This window comes from Ananas comosus, linkage group 3 (assembly GCF_001540865.1).
Source record: "Ananas comosus cultivar F153 linkage group 3, ASM154086v1, whole genome shotgun sequence".
Taxonomy (NCBI): domain Eukaryota; kingdom Viridiplantae; phylum Streptophyta; class Magnoliopsida; order Poales; family Bromeliaceae; genus Ananas; species Ananas comosus.
Genome location: NC_033623.1, coordinates 15,230,955 through 15,245,492, shown reverse-complemented (window position 1 = coordinate 15,245,492; position 14,538 = coordinate 15,230,955). Strand labels below are relative to the sequence as shown.

Sequence of the window (14,538 nt, the reverse complement as noted above, 5' to 3'; positions counted from 1 at the left end):
CCCTTTTTTGTTTTTCTTTAATAAAATATAATTAAAGTTACCAGATTGTTTGAGAACTTAATTACCAAATTAGTTAAATTAATTTGTAGCTGTCCTACTAAATTTTTTTAATCTATGTAGCAATTTCCTATGAAGCAATTTCTACCAACTCAAATGATGGCGATATCGCTTTGTTTATAGTCTTATTAATCATGTGTTAATTTAATCCTGCAAAACGCATATCCCTTTTATCGAGAATTTCAAAAGGTCGACAAAATGGAGACCATCAATTTAGCGCGAATGCAATTATTTTCCTTCGATTTAATCAAATAAACAGGAAACTAATTCAAGCTTAACCTCTTGTGTCATTGTATTCTCAAAGAGCTTGTTCCAGATAAACATTTACCGAGCAATTTGACTTGCATGAAATTAAGTTTTTAAGCTACTATTTCACTCTATTGCAATGATCATCAACACTTAAGAACCTAAAATAATAAATATATATATTTCATCCTTTATAGGTCAAAGCTCGATATTAAAGCTTAGAATGCTTCAAATAATTAAACAGGATAGCTTTTAGATCCATTCAAAACACCCAATCTCTGACTCTTTCATTACATTGCAGTATGTTAGAGCATAAACTCTGGTTTCTAGTTAGAACCTTGGCTTTGTACTGCAACAAGTTTAACAACGTATAGGACTAACTCTTGTAATGTCGTAATCTTCATAATAATAATACATATTGATCTTGCTTCTATCGAAATGCCTATAAATATAAAATATTAAAATAAGGGTGTTTCAACCTTTGACGTACTCAAAGCTACAATAGCTAGAAACTGTGGCATATAGAATGAATCCTTACGTAATTAATGAATGAAAGGCCTAGCTTGGTTAATCTCTCTAGAATATAGAGTTATGGCGCATGAAATGCGAAAACAAAAGGAAGGAAAGGGAAATGTTTTGAATTGATCTTGTAACACCAAAAAAGGCTAAATTCTTGAGATGGAAAAAAAAGAGTAGAAATTTAACTTCTTAAAACCATATATGTGTGCTTGTGTTTATTTGTTTTTCCCTCCTATATAGCTAACTGAGCTGTTGATTCTAAACAAAGTTGTAATTCAACTTTAAAAAGTATATGAAATTAAAATATTTGAAATTTGCTTAAAAGACAATTAGCTGAGAATTTTTCGCGCCATACATTTTTGTGAGACAGCAATCACTGTCAACCTTAGAACCCTCTATTTTTAGAGCGCATTTGATATTAAGGCTCCATGTAACACTAATAAGCAAAACAGCTAGAACTTGAGTTTTTTATTTTCTAATGATGCCGTAGAAAAAATATTATAATTTAATCATTGCAATATGTCAATGAAACAGCTTGTAACTCTGCTATCTTAAGCTATCAAAATAATAGTATACATACAGCATTATTGGTACAAAATAAATAAATAAATGAGTGTTACATAAATGGCCAAATTGTGCTGAGCCGTGACGGGATAAAACTTTAATGGGGAGCTCCCCAAGGACGTCTCATTGGGAAGCTCTCGATCCATTGTCACGTTTTAATTTTGCCTCCATCCGATCATTCGTTGAATTTTTTTTAATACTAAATTCAAAAGTATTTTGAACATTCGAGAAGAAGTTAAATATTTTGGATAGAAATAAAAGTGATGCATGTCGGCGCACTAGGCCTCCTTAACTAGCCATCGTTGGGATCTCTCAACTGAAAATTTTCTCGCGGTTAGGGATTTGTGCTTTAAAATTATCCTATATATATATATATAGTAAGGTTACTGTGCTATTAGAAGCATAGTAATCGTTGTACTCCTAAGTTTCTAATCATCTATCAATTTTGATGAATAATTAGGATGAGAGAGGAAAAACCAAAAAAACAAAGATGAGAGGGCAGGAGTTATAATTCTGTATATATGTAAGTGAATGAGTGGATAGGATACTAGCGAACCAGGTAAAAGTCAAACCGTTATCACGGGTCAAACCTGTTTAAAAGCATTAATTGGTGAGCCCAAGCTTTGACTCGGCTAGTTTGTTTGGTTCCGTCTTCTACTTCTTCTTCTTCTTTCTCTTCTCGGTCCCTTCTTTAAACAGTCAAAACCCCACTATAGAGCGAGAGAGAGAGAACAACGAGTGTTGTTCGTATATTTGACTTGTCCTTACGCATGCTTACTACCATCGATTGACCGAACGCAGAAAAATTAAAAAACTATAACAAGTTACTTGAAATATTATAAATCATTTCGATTTGATTATTCAATCATTCAAAATTTTGATTTTAGTATCGAATCTTTTATTTTGTTTGAGTTGAGTTAGCCTATAGCATTTTGACTTTAAAATTTAAATATATTGTTTATGTTTAGGTAATATACGTTATATAATTCTTGCAACTATAAATTTATTAAAATAAATAATTAGCTTAAATTTTATCGTCAGAGTTCATATTAAACAAATTAAAAAAATTGAATAATAAAATCAAAATTTTAGAAAGACGAGTTTTCAAATCACAATGATCCATAGTTCAAATATATTTTGTACATTTTTAACCGAATAGAAAATAGTGTACAAGACCCCTCCGATATTAAAAATTAAATTGGATATTACCATAAAACGAAAGAGCGATACTGCAGAAGTAAGTTATGAAAAATCAGCTAGGATTGTCCGATTCGATCAGATAAAAGAAGCCTCCAAAGTTCGTAATCTCTTATATGCCAAACAGATCGACAAACTTTCTTTTTCCTTCCTCTTCTTCAAAAAAGTTTATAGGCCACAAGCATGTACACATTGTGCTCGAAGCAATATCAATTTAGTATTAGAGAAAGTTATTTCAATGACACTGATTCCATAATGGAATACATATATGTTTCATAGATGCGAATATATAAGAATAAGTATTTATTTTAAAATAAAATTATTATATTAGTCTAGTTAAATCTTTAACAATTTTAAACAGCATAACATAAAAATTAGTTAGTTTCGAATAATATTCCTCCAATATGACCGTTATAACAGAGACTTTAAAAGTGTTAGTTAATCACCTGGTAAGTAAAGGTGACATCATGATTTGGCTCTAATTTCCATCGTTAATCACGTGCTTGCTGATTAATTACATGGCCTTGTAAATTGACCTCAAAATCTTCCGTGTCTTAGCTAAAGCGTACGGATCATCAACTGTGCATGTAGAGCGTTACTGTTTGACCTAATCCAATAGTATTATTGATTGTTTCAACTCGTACAAACGTTGAGATACTTGCATCCTAAACTTAGCGTACTTCTAGAATCCGAAAAGTCAATAACTGTTTCAGAGTTGTGTGTTGGTTGTTGGTGGAGAAGCCGCAACTTGGCGTTCGACGCGATATGTGGACGGTTTGCTAAGTGATATCCCTCAATGAAAGGTTCGATCTGACTTGATTTCAGACGCAGTCTAGAAAGAAAACGATCCGATTGGACTCAAACTCAAAGGAAGACCTTGGGAGCTTCGTGCGCGAGCCGAAGGTCCAAGGCTTCGGCTTCTGCAGACCCCGACTGCTGCTCCGAGCCGAAGTAGATAGCATAGGACCTCGACTGCCGTAGACCGCCGCGCAACAACAATCCTAGAAGGAGTGAATCTGTGCGGATAGTCGAGTGAGGAATTGAAGTCCTTTCGCCGGTAAAAATAGAGTGGTCTTGTGATAGTCGGAGTTGTCGTCGGGGACGAGATTGTCGACAGACAAGATAGTGGTTGAAGGGTGGTGAGTTCTACCTTTTTACGTTTATTCTTAGACTACATTATAACTATTTTTAGATTGCATTACAACTATTTCTACATTTCAGATTAAAGAGGCAGAGATCGGCATCTGATACTTGGATTCTTCCTCTTTTATAATCATGTCATCGTAATTGTAAGAGTACGTATCTCTTGCATTTGCCACTGTACTTTCCTTAAAACGTTCTTGATTTCTCGCTCTAACCTCGTTTGGATTTTCAACCTCCAAGTTGAAAGAGATCTTGTCCCGCCTTTTTCACAAAGCCATAAAAATCTCATATAGTAATTCGTAAGACTTTGTTTGGTTCGAATATAAGTAAAAACTGTATATTTTAGAGATATGTATAAGTTTTTTCTTTTTGTTCCCTAACCAAACACCCTATGGCTCCGTTTGGTACGTAACGGAATAACTACAGAATAATCAAATTTATTCTCGTTATTCTGCCAATCGAAAAAAAAAGTACCGAAATAATTTATACCGGTCAAAACGGGTTATTCCAATTCTCACTGGAATAATCCGTTAATTTAATTCTTTCCCAACCATGGAATAAGGTTTATTCCTGGAACCCGAGGGGCAGCATGGCCTTCTTTTTTGGTTGCCTTGAAAACCGCGCCACTTTACCCACTTATCATATCTTCTCTTTTTCCAATGCCAAATATATAGAGATTTGGTTTGTCCAATGTATTAAGATTTATATTAGGATTTTTGTTTAACTATGTAAATTTATTGGCAGTCAAATAAATTAGTTACTATTGCATATATTATTGGTTATTATAGATTTCTAATTGTATAAATTAATTTAAAATTATCTTATTGCATATTGCACTGCTCTGCACAAAAAAATTATTATTCTTAATTATAATTTTTGCATTGTAATTATATTTGAAAAAATAATATTCAAATTTATCAAGCATTGTATATGTATTATACAAAGAAAAAAAATTCACTGTATATATAAAGGCAAACTTGGTATTTTAAAATATTTCAACCAACTTTACTAATTATTCTTCTTTTTTTCCAAGAAAGTTACTAAATATTATTTTGTCTATTGCAGAGAATAAATAAAAATTTTGCCAAATAAAAAATTACTTTCATTCCTCTCTATTTTAGAATATCTCAATATTCTAGGAATAAAAAAATTTAACCCTAAAAAAAATTATCCTATTACCCAACATGGCCATAGGTATTTAGCCCACGGCATTAGATTTGGTGGGTAAAATAAAATTTTCAATTCCCGTGAGTTTTAAAAACAATAAGTCAACCTACTCGATATGCCACGTCGGCACCCAAAAGGCTGGTTTTAGCCCCCGTGATGCCGACATCATCAATCATCATCATCATGATAAAATCTGGCTAATTAATAATTAATTAATTAATTAATAATAATGGGCCCAGCTTCCCTTCCGTGCCCTTTCTCTTTATGGCACGAGCACGACAGGTTCGTTGTACACGAACCTTCTTCGGACCCTAACTTGCGAATTCGACTCGGATCCGGAACCCACCTCCTCCCTTCCTCCTCCTCCTCCCTTCCTCCTCCTCCTCCTCCTCGCTTTCCAAGGTTTCCACTTGCTTGTAAGTAAATCTCATCCCTTTAATTTCGCGGGTACGCGACAAGGAGGATAAATGAACCTGGCCCATTACGTTACGTCCACTTGCGGTGAGAGAATCGAGGAGCCCATCTTGTGGGACCCACGAAGACGTAGCAATACGGGCTCTCGCCATTCGCCAACCCCTTCCCGGAACCCGCCTCCCTTTCTCGCCCCACGTCTCCACTCCCACTTGTGTGAACTTATTAAATCATTGCGGGGCCCACATCTACTTGAACTTTTATTAAATCTTAGCCTGGACCAGATCTGATCTTTTCTCGAATTTCCTTTTTCCAAATCCATACCGTAAAGAGCATTTTCGCAATCTATATAATATATTATCCTTAATAAAAATAAATAAAATATTATTTTATCACGTGGTTTTTACCGTTCGTAATACTCTATTCCCGTATAAAGAAGTCGAGAACAGATGAAGCAATGTCGAACATGAACCAGGATCACGGAACATTTGTACGGCTTCTTCTTTTTTTTTTGTTTTCAAACTCTGCCACGTCATGCTCTGTTGAGTGTGGGCTGTAAAAAGTTCTATAAATAAGCGAGGCCCCCCAACTCAAAAGGGACGAAACTCTACTCTTTTCCGAGTTCCAAAACCCTCTCTTCGAATAGATCGAATCCTCTCTCTCTCTCTCTAGGGTTCTTGCTCTCTAATGGCGTTTGTTGGGGACGAAGCCTCCGCCCTCGACCTCATCCGAGAGCACCTCCTCGGCGACTCCTCCTCGTCCCTCGACGTCCTCCTCGCCCAGTTCGACCCCCTCGCCGCAGCCGCGGCCCCTCCTCCTCAGCATCCTCAGCCGCGGCGCTCCGCATACCTCGACCTCACCAAACCCTACCGGATCGGCCCCGAACCCTCCGTCTCCATGATCCGCTTCGGCGGCGACGACCACTCCCCTTCCTCCTCCTCATCCTCCGATCGCCGCCGCTCCCTCACCATCTCCCTCCCCCCGATCCACAGCATCGACTGGAGCCCCCCTCCTCCTCCTCCTCCCCCCTCCGCCGCGGCGGAGAGGGACGACGGGCGGAGGTACCGCGGCGTGCGGCAGCGGCCGTGGGGCAAGTTCGCGGCGGAGATCCGCGACCCGAACCGGCGCGGGTCTAGGGTTTGGCTGGGCACCTTCGACACCGCCGTCGAGGCCGCCCGCGCCTACGACCGCGCCGCCTTCAAGATGCGCGGCTGCAAGGCCATCCTCAACTTCCCCAACGAGATCGGCACCTCCTCCGCCCCCTCCCTCCCCCTCCCCCTCCCCCCTCCTCCTCCTCCTCCTCCGCAACATAAGCGGAAGCGCGACGACGACGACGACGACGACGAGGTGGAGGTGGAGGTGGTGGAGGTGCGGCCGATCAAGAAGGAGCGGTCGCCGGAGACGGAGGAGGAAGGAGGGGCCCTGCAGCCGAATATTCCGTTACTCGGCCCGCTAACGCCGTCGAACTGGACGAGCGTCTGGGACTGGGACGCCCCGGACGTCAAAAGTGCATTCAACCTGCCGCCGCTCTCGCCGTTGTCTCCCCATCCGTCGCTCGGGTTCCCGCAGCTCACCGTCATCTGATCGATCATCCACGACGCTCCCAAACTTTTACAACCTTACAAGCAACGAAAAAGTTTGTAACATATATAAAAGAGGAAGATGAATTTGTAGTCGTAGGCATATATCTATACATATATGCAATATGGACAAGATGAGATTCGTTCGTTCTTTTCCATATAATACAACTACTAGTCATGGATCTTACAGTNTAGAAATGTGAATCAATTAGAATTCGAACTTGGGACCTCGAGTACCAATCATCAAGTGCTTTGCCACTTGCTCTAGGGACGGTCGGTGAATCTTACAGTATTCAATAGGAGAATATACTGTGTGTTTGTAATGTGTGTACAGTTGTTTAGTTTGAAGTTACCAGTGTTGATGGTTCATGAATGGTTAATTAGTGTCAGAGGTTGAAATTGGTTAATTTTGAGTGTATATATATACATATATGTGAATAATAATTAGGGTAAACTTCAAATACTAGTCTTGTGGTTTCGTACTTTCTCACGTTAGTATCATGTGGTTTAAAGTGTATCAATTTAATACCATATGGTTTCATTTTCTTCAGCTCCTCTGTTAATATTTTGTTAAATTATACATTAAAAAACTTCATATATATACCTCACTTAAATTTATCGAATATTCACTTTAATATATTTCAGTTTTAACTCTGTCACTAATTTAACGGAAAAAATTTATAAAGATAATAAAAATAAAAAATAAAACTATAAAATACTATATTGATATACTTTAAATCACGGGATACTAAAATAAAAAAAATTAAAAAAAAAAAGTATGAAACCACTCCTTTTCTCTAATAATTATTGTATAGAGTCTCTCTGGATCATCATCGGTTAAAACAGTGATGTCATGTAACAGCATGCCTAGGTCCCTCAAATTTAAGTAATTAGAGGGTGTTGTATCTCAATTTTACAGCATTTTACTAGTTCTCGAATTGAGGCTGGCATTTTCCTATAATATTGTTCCATTTTTAGCTCATAATCGAAATTGCTAAAGTCAAAGAGAGCTAGCAATAATAGAAGTAGATTAGTACAATTATAAGGCATTTTTATCCTATTTTGGTTTGTACAAATTGAAACATATATATATATATATATATATATATATATATATATATATATATATATATATATATATATATATATATAGAACTAGGCTAATATACTATTAATAGCACCAAGTTATTGGTGCTACCAAGTTTTTGGCCATTGGATTAAGAGATGTGCGATTAGGATGATGTGGGCCCTCTAGGGTTGAGTGGGTGGTTGGTTGAATAGTATGATCTAACGGATGAAAATGGTCAAAATGGTAGATCTAACGGCAGAAAACTTGGTAGCACCAAGTGTTTCGTGCTAAAACTGCCACATATATAATAGAGTGATAGTACTGGACAAACAAACAGCAAGGACCAAACCGTTAAATTTTTAATTAATTTTTATATTATTTTTTAATTAATTTGTAGTTATTATTGTAGTAACGCTACATAGCGCTTATTTCTACCGCGAGATAGATTTGTCATTCAAAGTAGTAGATAGGAGCAGAATTCGAGTTGAAGAGACTGGTTTAATTTGTTTGACTGTATAAAGCCTGTTATCCCGCGGTTTGTGTAAATCTCAATGATGTAATTTTTACTTTCTAAATATTTACTCTTTTTCTATTTTTCAAGGTAGCTATTTATACAAAAAAAAAAATTTTTACTATTACGCTTGCAATGTATGTGCAATACAAAGATATACATGAATTCAGCGATAAGTGAAAAGTGAAAGCAACCAACTAGGCAACTTCAATGCACGTAGTGCCAAGTATTTATCTATATGAAAAGGATGTATAATGTCTTATTTATTATTTAGATAAGATTAATTGATCCCTATATTCACAATAAATTAACAGGGGTAGCTTCAACCACTCAGTTCAGATTTTGATATGTATTATTCCTAACCAGGACATAATGGGCAAGTGACAAACATATAGCTAAGCATTTCGAAGGCTAGTAATTAACTTTGAGTATAACTGTATAAGATGTGTGTCAATGTAACTCAAATATATCTCCAATTTATGACATATATAAAGCTAGTTGCAAGAGACATGCATGCATTAATATTCCATCTTATGAGATTGATGAATACCCCAATTTGACCTGCATGTAGGGTTTCTTAGATGCCCTAAGAAGTATTGTGTATCAGGGATCGATGACTAGCTACTTCAAACTATGCATGCACTTCTAATTAGTACTAGGAGGTCCAGAAAGGATCAAATCTATACATGCAGCATTATCCTCGTTTACTAACATTTATTTCTAAAATTACCACCATTAATTTGTAATGCAATAGAGCTCGCAAGACCACTAAAGAAATGTCATAGTGATGAGTTGCTCTTTCGTTGTTTGATGAGCCGTTGTTTGAATAGCGATGTTAATAAGCTTCTCTCTGCAGCGGAAGTAGAAGCTCTAAAATACACACAACGAATGACTCGGTCTTCAGCTGATCGAGTCGGTGCTTCCGCTTAATGTGGCGTTAGATGCGCTAATAAACAAATGCATACATACACACAACAATTAAGCAACCTCCTATAACATGACGATTAATTAACAGGTTAATTTCAAATAGAAACACCACCCGTGATCAAGTCGCGATGAGAGATGATTATTTATTGCTTCCTGTCCCCAACTGCATGTTAAGGACCCTCATTACAAGCAAACAAGTACTATTATGAATATCTCCATATCTCCACAGGTGATTATTACACCACCTGAGAACAAGTCAATGACAGATTATTTATTGCTTCCTCTCCGAACCGCATGTCATGTATCCTCATAATAACAAGTTAAAAAGTATTATTATGAACATCAAAGCCGTGATTGTCTGTCACTATATATATATATATATATATATATATATATATATATATATCTATCTGCATGATTATTTTACTAAGTGAAGGATATATGACTGTACTTGGTCTATGATTTGAAGAAGTTAAAGGCACGTAGAGGATATATATATATATATGTCTGGATTAGGTCCGGATGCCGACCGTTCTAATTGTAAATTTGAGTAAGTTATAACACAAGCAGTTAATGAATTCTGTTATGGGGACAGAGAGAAACAAATTAATATAATTCTACTGAAACTTTCAATCACCATTGAAGTAGTCAAAACCAAGTTTCTCATTTAAAAAATGGAACAAAAAATCCGAAATGAGATCACTCGAAGAGGATAATATATGCAATAGCAGCACTCAACACACTCTATTTTATGACTACGTGCATTGTACGGAGAAGAATAATTCAAGAGAAATTAGGGGCTTTTTGGAGTCTTATATACGCACAAAGTACGTAGCAGTGAGCTAGCTAGCTAGCTGGTACAAGTTTATTACTTATTGTTCCCTTGTAAAGAATAGTTTTATTCAGGATACATTGCATCATTTTTATTTTTTATTTTTTTGAGAGATAGGTAGCACGCTACCCGTTTCGTTTATTTCATTTAGAAATAAACTTAGCTGGAAATGTGAATCAACTAGGATTCGAACTTGGGTCTCAGATACTAACCACCAAACCCTTTGCCGCTTGCTCTAGAGATGGTCGGTAGGATACATTGCATCATTGGTTCCCAAGCAATTGCACTAGTTCTATATTAGTTCCTCAACTTCTATTAATTTGTAGAAACTTCAAATCTCAGTTCTATAAATTGTGATTAATGGGGGCTTAGAAACAACGACTCGCTACGTCCCATACGAGACCTCTTATCTCTCCAGGTTAGTTTATTACATATATAGATAACTATTAATGTGGTAACAAGTACAACACATTAAAACATAGAACCATTCTAATGCAATAAACCAACATTTAGAGATCAAAATGAAACTCGAGTGATAGTTTAGAAATTAATCCTACATCCTACACGTCCACAAACTCCTTCAATAAGTCCATTTGCTACTCTATTATCCTTTTTATTTTATTTTTTTTTATTATAGGTTTAGGCCTCTTTTCGTAAGAGACCAAGCAATGCATGCATCTCATAGCCAAGCAAATGCAAAAATAAATTCAACAGCCCCTTAGTCCATTACAGACGAAAACCGTACCGTGTCTTATAGATTAGTTAAGCCATGTGATGTTGTCGAGTGTCGACAACTCACCGTATATCTCTCCCTAATGGAAGCAGAGTCAAAATTTGAAATCGAAAAGATCAAAATTCAAACGATCAACAGCCCTACATCAATGATATTAGGTAGTGATAAAGGGACCAATTCCAAAAATAAAACTTCACTCATAATAGTTATTTCCTATTTCCAAGTCTCCATTACCTAGAATATGATAAATAGAAGAATGCAATTATTAGGCTGTTTACTGATTTCATTAGGTCATAAAACTTTGAAAATGATTGGAATTTCGAGTGGGATTCGGCTTTTATTTTCTGAATATCAATGACAAAATATGGATATTAAGAAACAGATACCAACTTTGAAAACCATATTTTTTTTTTTTTTTTGAGAGATAGACAGCACGCTACCTGCTTCGTTTATTTTATTTAGAAATAAACTTAGTTTGAAATGTGAATCAACTAGGATTCGAACTTGGGTCTCGGGTACCAACCATCAAGCCCTTTGCTACTTGCTTTAGGGCCGGTCGGTTTTGAAAACCACATTTAATTGCTATATTTATTCTTACCTAGGCATTAATTAGTATTAGTATATACATAAGTTTCTGATTAAGGCAACGAATGTGAATATTAAGTCGACGAAAGCGAGACTGATTTGTCTTAATTCATAAAATAAAAACTTGAAAACAATAGGGTTGAGGTACTAGGTAGTTTGAACATACCATAGTATTTCAAATATCCGATCGAATATGCTTCCGACCAGTCAACCAAGAATAAGAATCGTACGGAAATTTAACTCTTTTCTTTAATCTCTCTAAAATTATGTAATAGACAATTATTAGTATTATGCATTCTGAAATAAGGAAGAAAAAGTCGTAACCAGGTTCAGATTAAAATTAATAAGGAAAAAAAAAAAAGAAAATATAGGCAGTGGTTAGTTCAGGTATAAATCAGAGAAAGATCAGATGCACAGTCCTTTTCAAAGATCACTATATTCTTCGGACTGTCCAATGTGGAGCAGGTATACAGTTAATAGTACTAGTTAATGAGAGTATAGAAAAATAAACTGAAGCAGCCAAATGAATGTGACTGGGGAAATTCTAGTGACAAAATTTCAAAACAAATTTTTTTTTTGGACTAGATGGCACCTAGGGTTTTTCTGAACAATTCAATAATTCCCATTAGGGGTGTTAACGAGCTGAACACAAGCGAGCTGGGGCCGGCTCGTGCTGAACACGAATTGGCTCGTTAAAGTATCGAACCGAAAAATTCAACTCATACTGGCTCACGAGCTGGCCAACGAACAATAAGTTAAAAGGACTAGAATTTATAAAATCTTACTCATTAGATTTTGATCAAATGGTTGAAACTTTACGTATAAATAATTTTTTTTATAATTGAGCTCGACTTTATATTTTTATTTTTTAAAAAATAAAAAAAATATATATATATAGAGTTGAGCTATGATACTTTTACAAGTATCACCATCATGGTGCTATTAGGTTTTAAGCCATTGGATCTACTTTTTGATTATTAATAGCCCTTGGATTAAACACTATTCCACCTACCACCACCTACCACCATCATCTCAACCTCACATCTCTCCATCTATAGTCAAAAACTTGGTAGCACCAATAACTTAGTACTATTAATAGTATATTAGCCTAGTTCTATATATATATATATATATATATAGTAGGGCTAGAATACTTGTAAAAGTATCATGGGGGTGATACTTGTGTGTTTTTAGCCCTTGGATGGAGAGATGTGAGGTTGAGATGATGGTGATAGGTGGTGGTAGGTGNACTATTAATAATAAAAAAGTAGATCCAATGGCTTAAAACCTAATAGCACCATGATGGTGATGCTTGTAAAAGTATCATAGCTCAACTCTATATATATATATATATATATATATATATATATATATATATATATATTCGAGGTGTTATCGAGCAGAATACGAGCGAGCTGACCCCACCTTATGTTCGACTCATTTATTAAATGAGCTGAAAAATTCAGCTCTTTTACTAAACGAGCAATTTGATTTCGAACTTTTTTCGAGCCGAACACGAGCTGGCTCGCCAACAGCGAGCTGAATCGCCACCCCTAATTCCCATCATTTGACTTATAAATGGGTTCTCGGACTACGTTATATACATAGAATTAATATATGCAAGGACCCACCAAAGTTTATACACGTTTGACATAGAATTATTTTCTCTGTCAACTTGTTCTGAATGTTGGCTATCAGATTACACTCGCATAGTAAACTCTAGTTCTAGTTGGCTTCTACATGACATTTTTCTTACCGATAAATTCGAGAATAATGTATATATATGTAGCGAATTACTTATTCAAATCATTCTTTTCGTATCGAAGAATAGCACATAAAGTGGGATTACTAAGTGAAAATAACTATATATTCTGTGACAACTATGCCCCTGTTCTATCAGATAATAATCAGTTGCTTTGTGAAAATCCAGATAATCTCTGCCTAGGGAATCACACTATGTTTAAAAATTCAAAGCAAAAAAATCTAATCATTCCTTCTCTTTTTAGAAAATGTTCCCTAGTTTGATAGCACTTTTGTTAGCTTAATATTTAACTAAGTCCTCTAATGCCTACATAGAATTGAGAACTTTGGTTCTTAGGTTGGTTCTATTCTTCCCCCCCACCCTTTTTTTTTCTATATCTCCCTAACATATGGTCTATTATGACACATGTAATGATTAATAAACCTAACGATGAAACCGCAACCTGCGGATAAAACTTTTAACATCCTAAGTAAATGATTAACCTTTTCTGATCAATTCTCAGGGTCTTCTCAGTTTATGTCAGAGTCAACTATGTTGGTTAGGAATGTCAAAAGTCAAAAGCCTCATTACACCATGGAGATAATAAAGAATTATGCTAATGTTATATAATAATCAGTATATTGGGCTCTTAACTACCACATAAGCAAGACCAATTCAATTATTTCTTTCCCTCCTAGAAACAGAGAGTTTTCTTGTTATTCAACAATGTAGCCGTTGATAAGCCATAGTAACTACAGGTGATTTGTCGATTTATAGATTCTTTCCATTTTTTTGATAAGCGGCATAACTTTTTTCTTATTTGAAAAAAAGAAAAAACACAGACTTTGTTGCTCAAGTAGGATTTAGACCTTCTTAGAATACGACATAATGATTGGAGGAAAGGACAAGCAAAGAAAAGTTTTATAAAACACCAAAATTAGAACCAGGAGAGGTGACATAAATAGATTAAGTAAATGCCGTAACACCTTCAACTTATATATATATATATATATAGAGAGTCCGGCTACTATACTATCGATTGTACCAAGTCCTTGGTACTATTGAGTTTTCTACCGTTAAATCTACCCTTTGATCATTTCCATCTATTAGATTATACTATTAAACCAACCACCTACTCAACCCTAGGGGACCACTATCAATTTAACCCGGGACTATATCATCCTAACGACATCTATTCATCAAAACGGCCAGACAATCAATAGTACAAATGGGCTTGGTACTATGATAGCTATAGT

The 14,538-nt window shown here is 35.8% G+C and overlaps 1 protein-coding gene across 1 annotated transcript; it reads left to right on the top strand.

The window, feature by feature from the left end:
* LOC109707109 (ethylene-responsive transcription factor 5-like) lies at nucleotides 5,889-7,055 on the top strand. The gene has a single exon (XM_020228199.1). It carries the CDS (start codon nucleotides 5,992-5,994, stop codon nucleotides 6,886-6,888), a length of 897 nt encoding a protein of 298 aa, XP_020083788.1. The 5' UTR covers nucleotides 5,889-5,991; the 3' UTR covers nucleotides 6,889-7,055.

Bases quoted from the DNA above. Each gene is read 5' to 3' on its own strand.
- LOC109707109 (XM_020228199.1), top strand. From the start codon at position 5,992: ATGGCGTTTGTTGGGGACGAAGCCTCCGCCCTCGACCTCATCCGAGAG.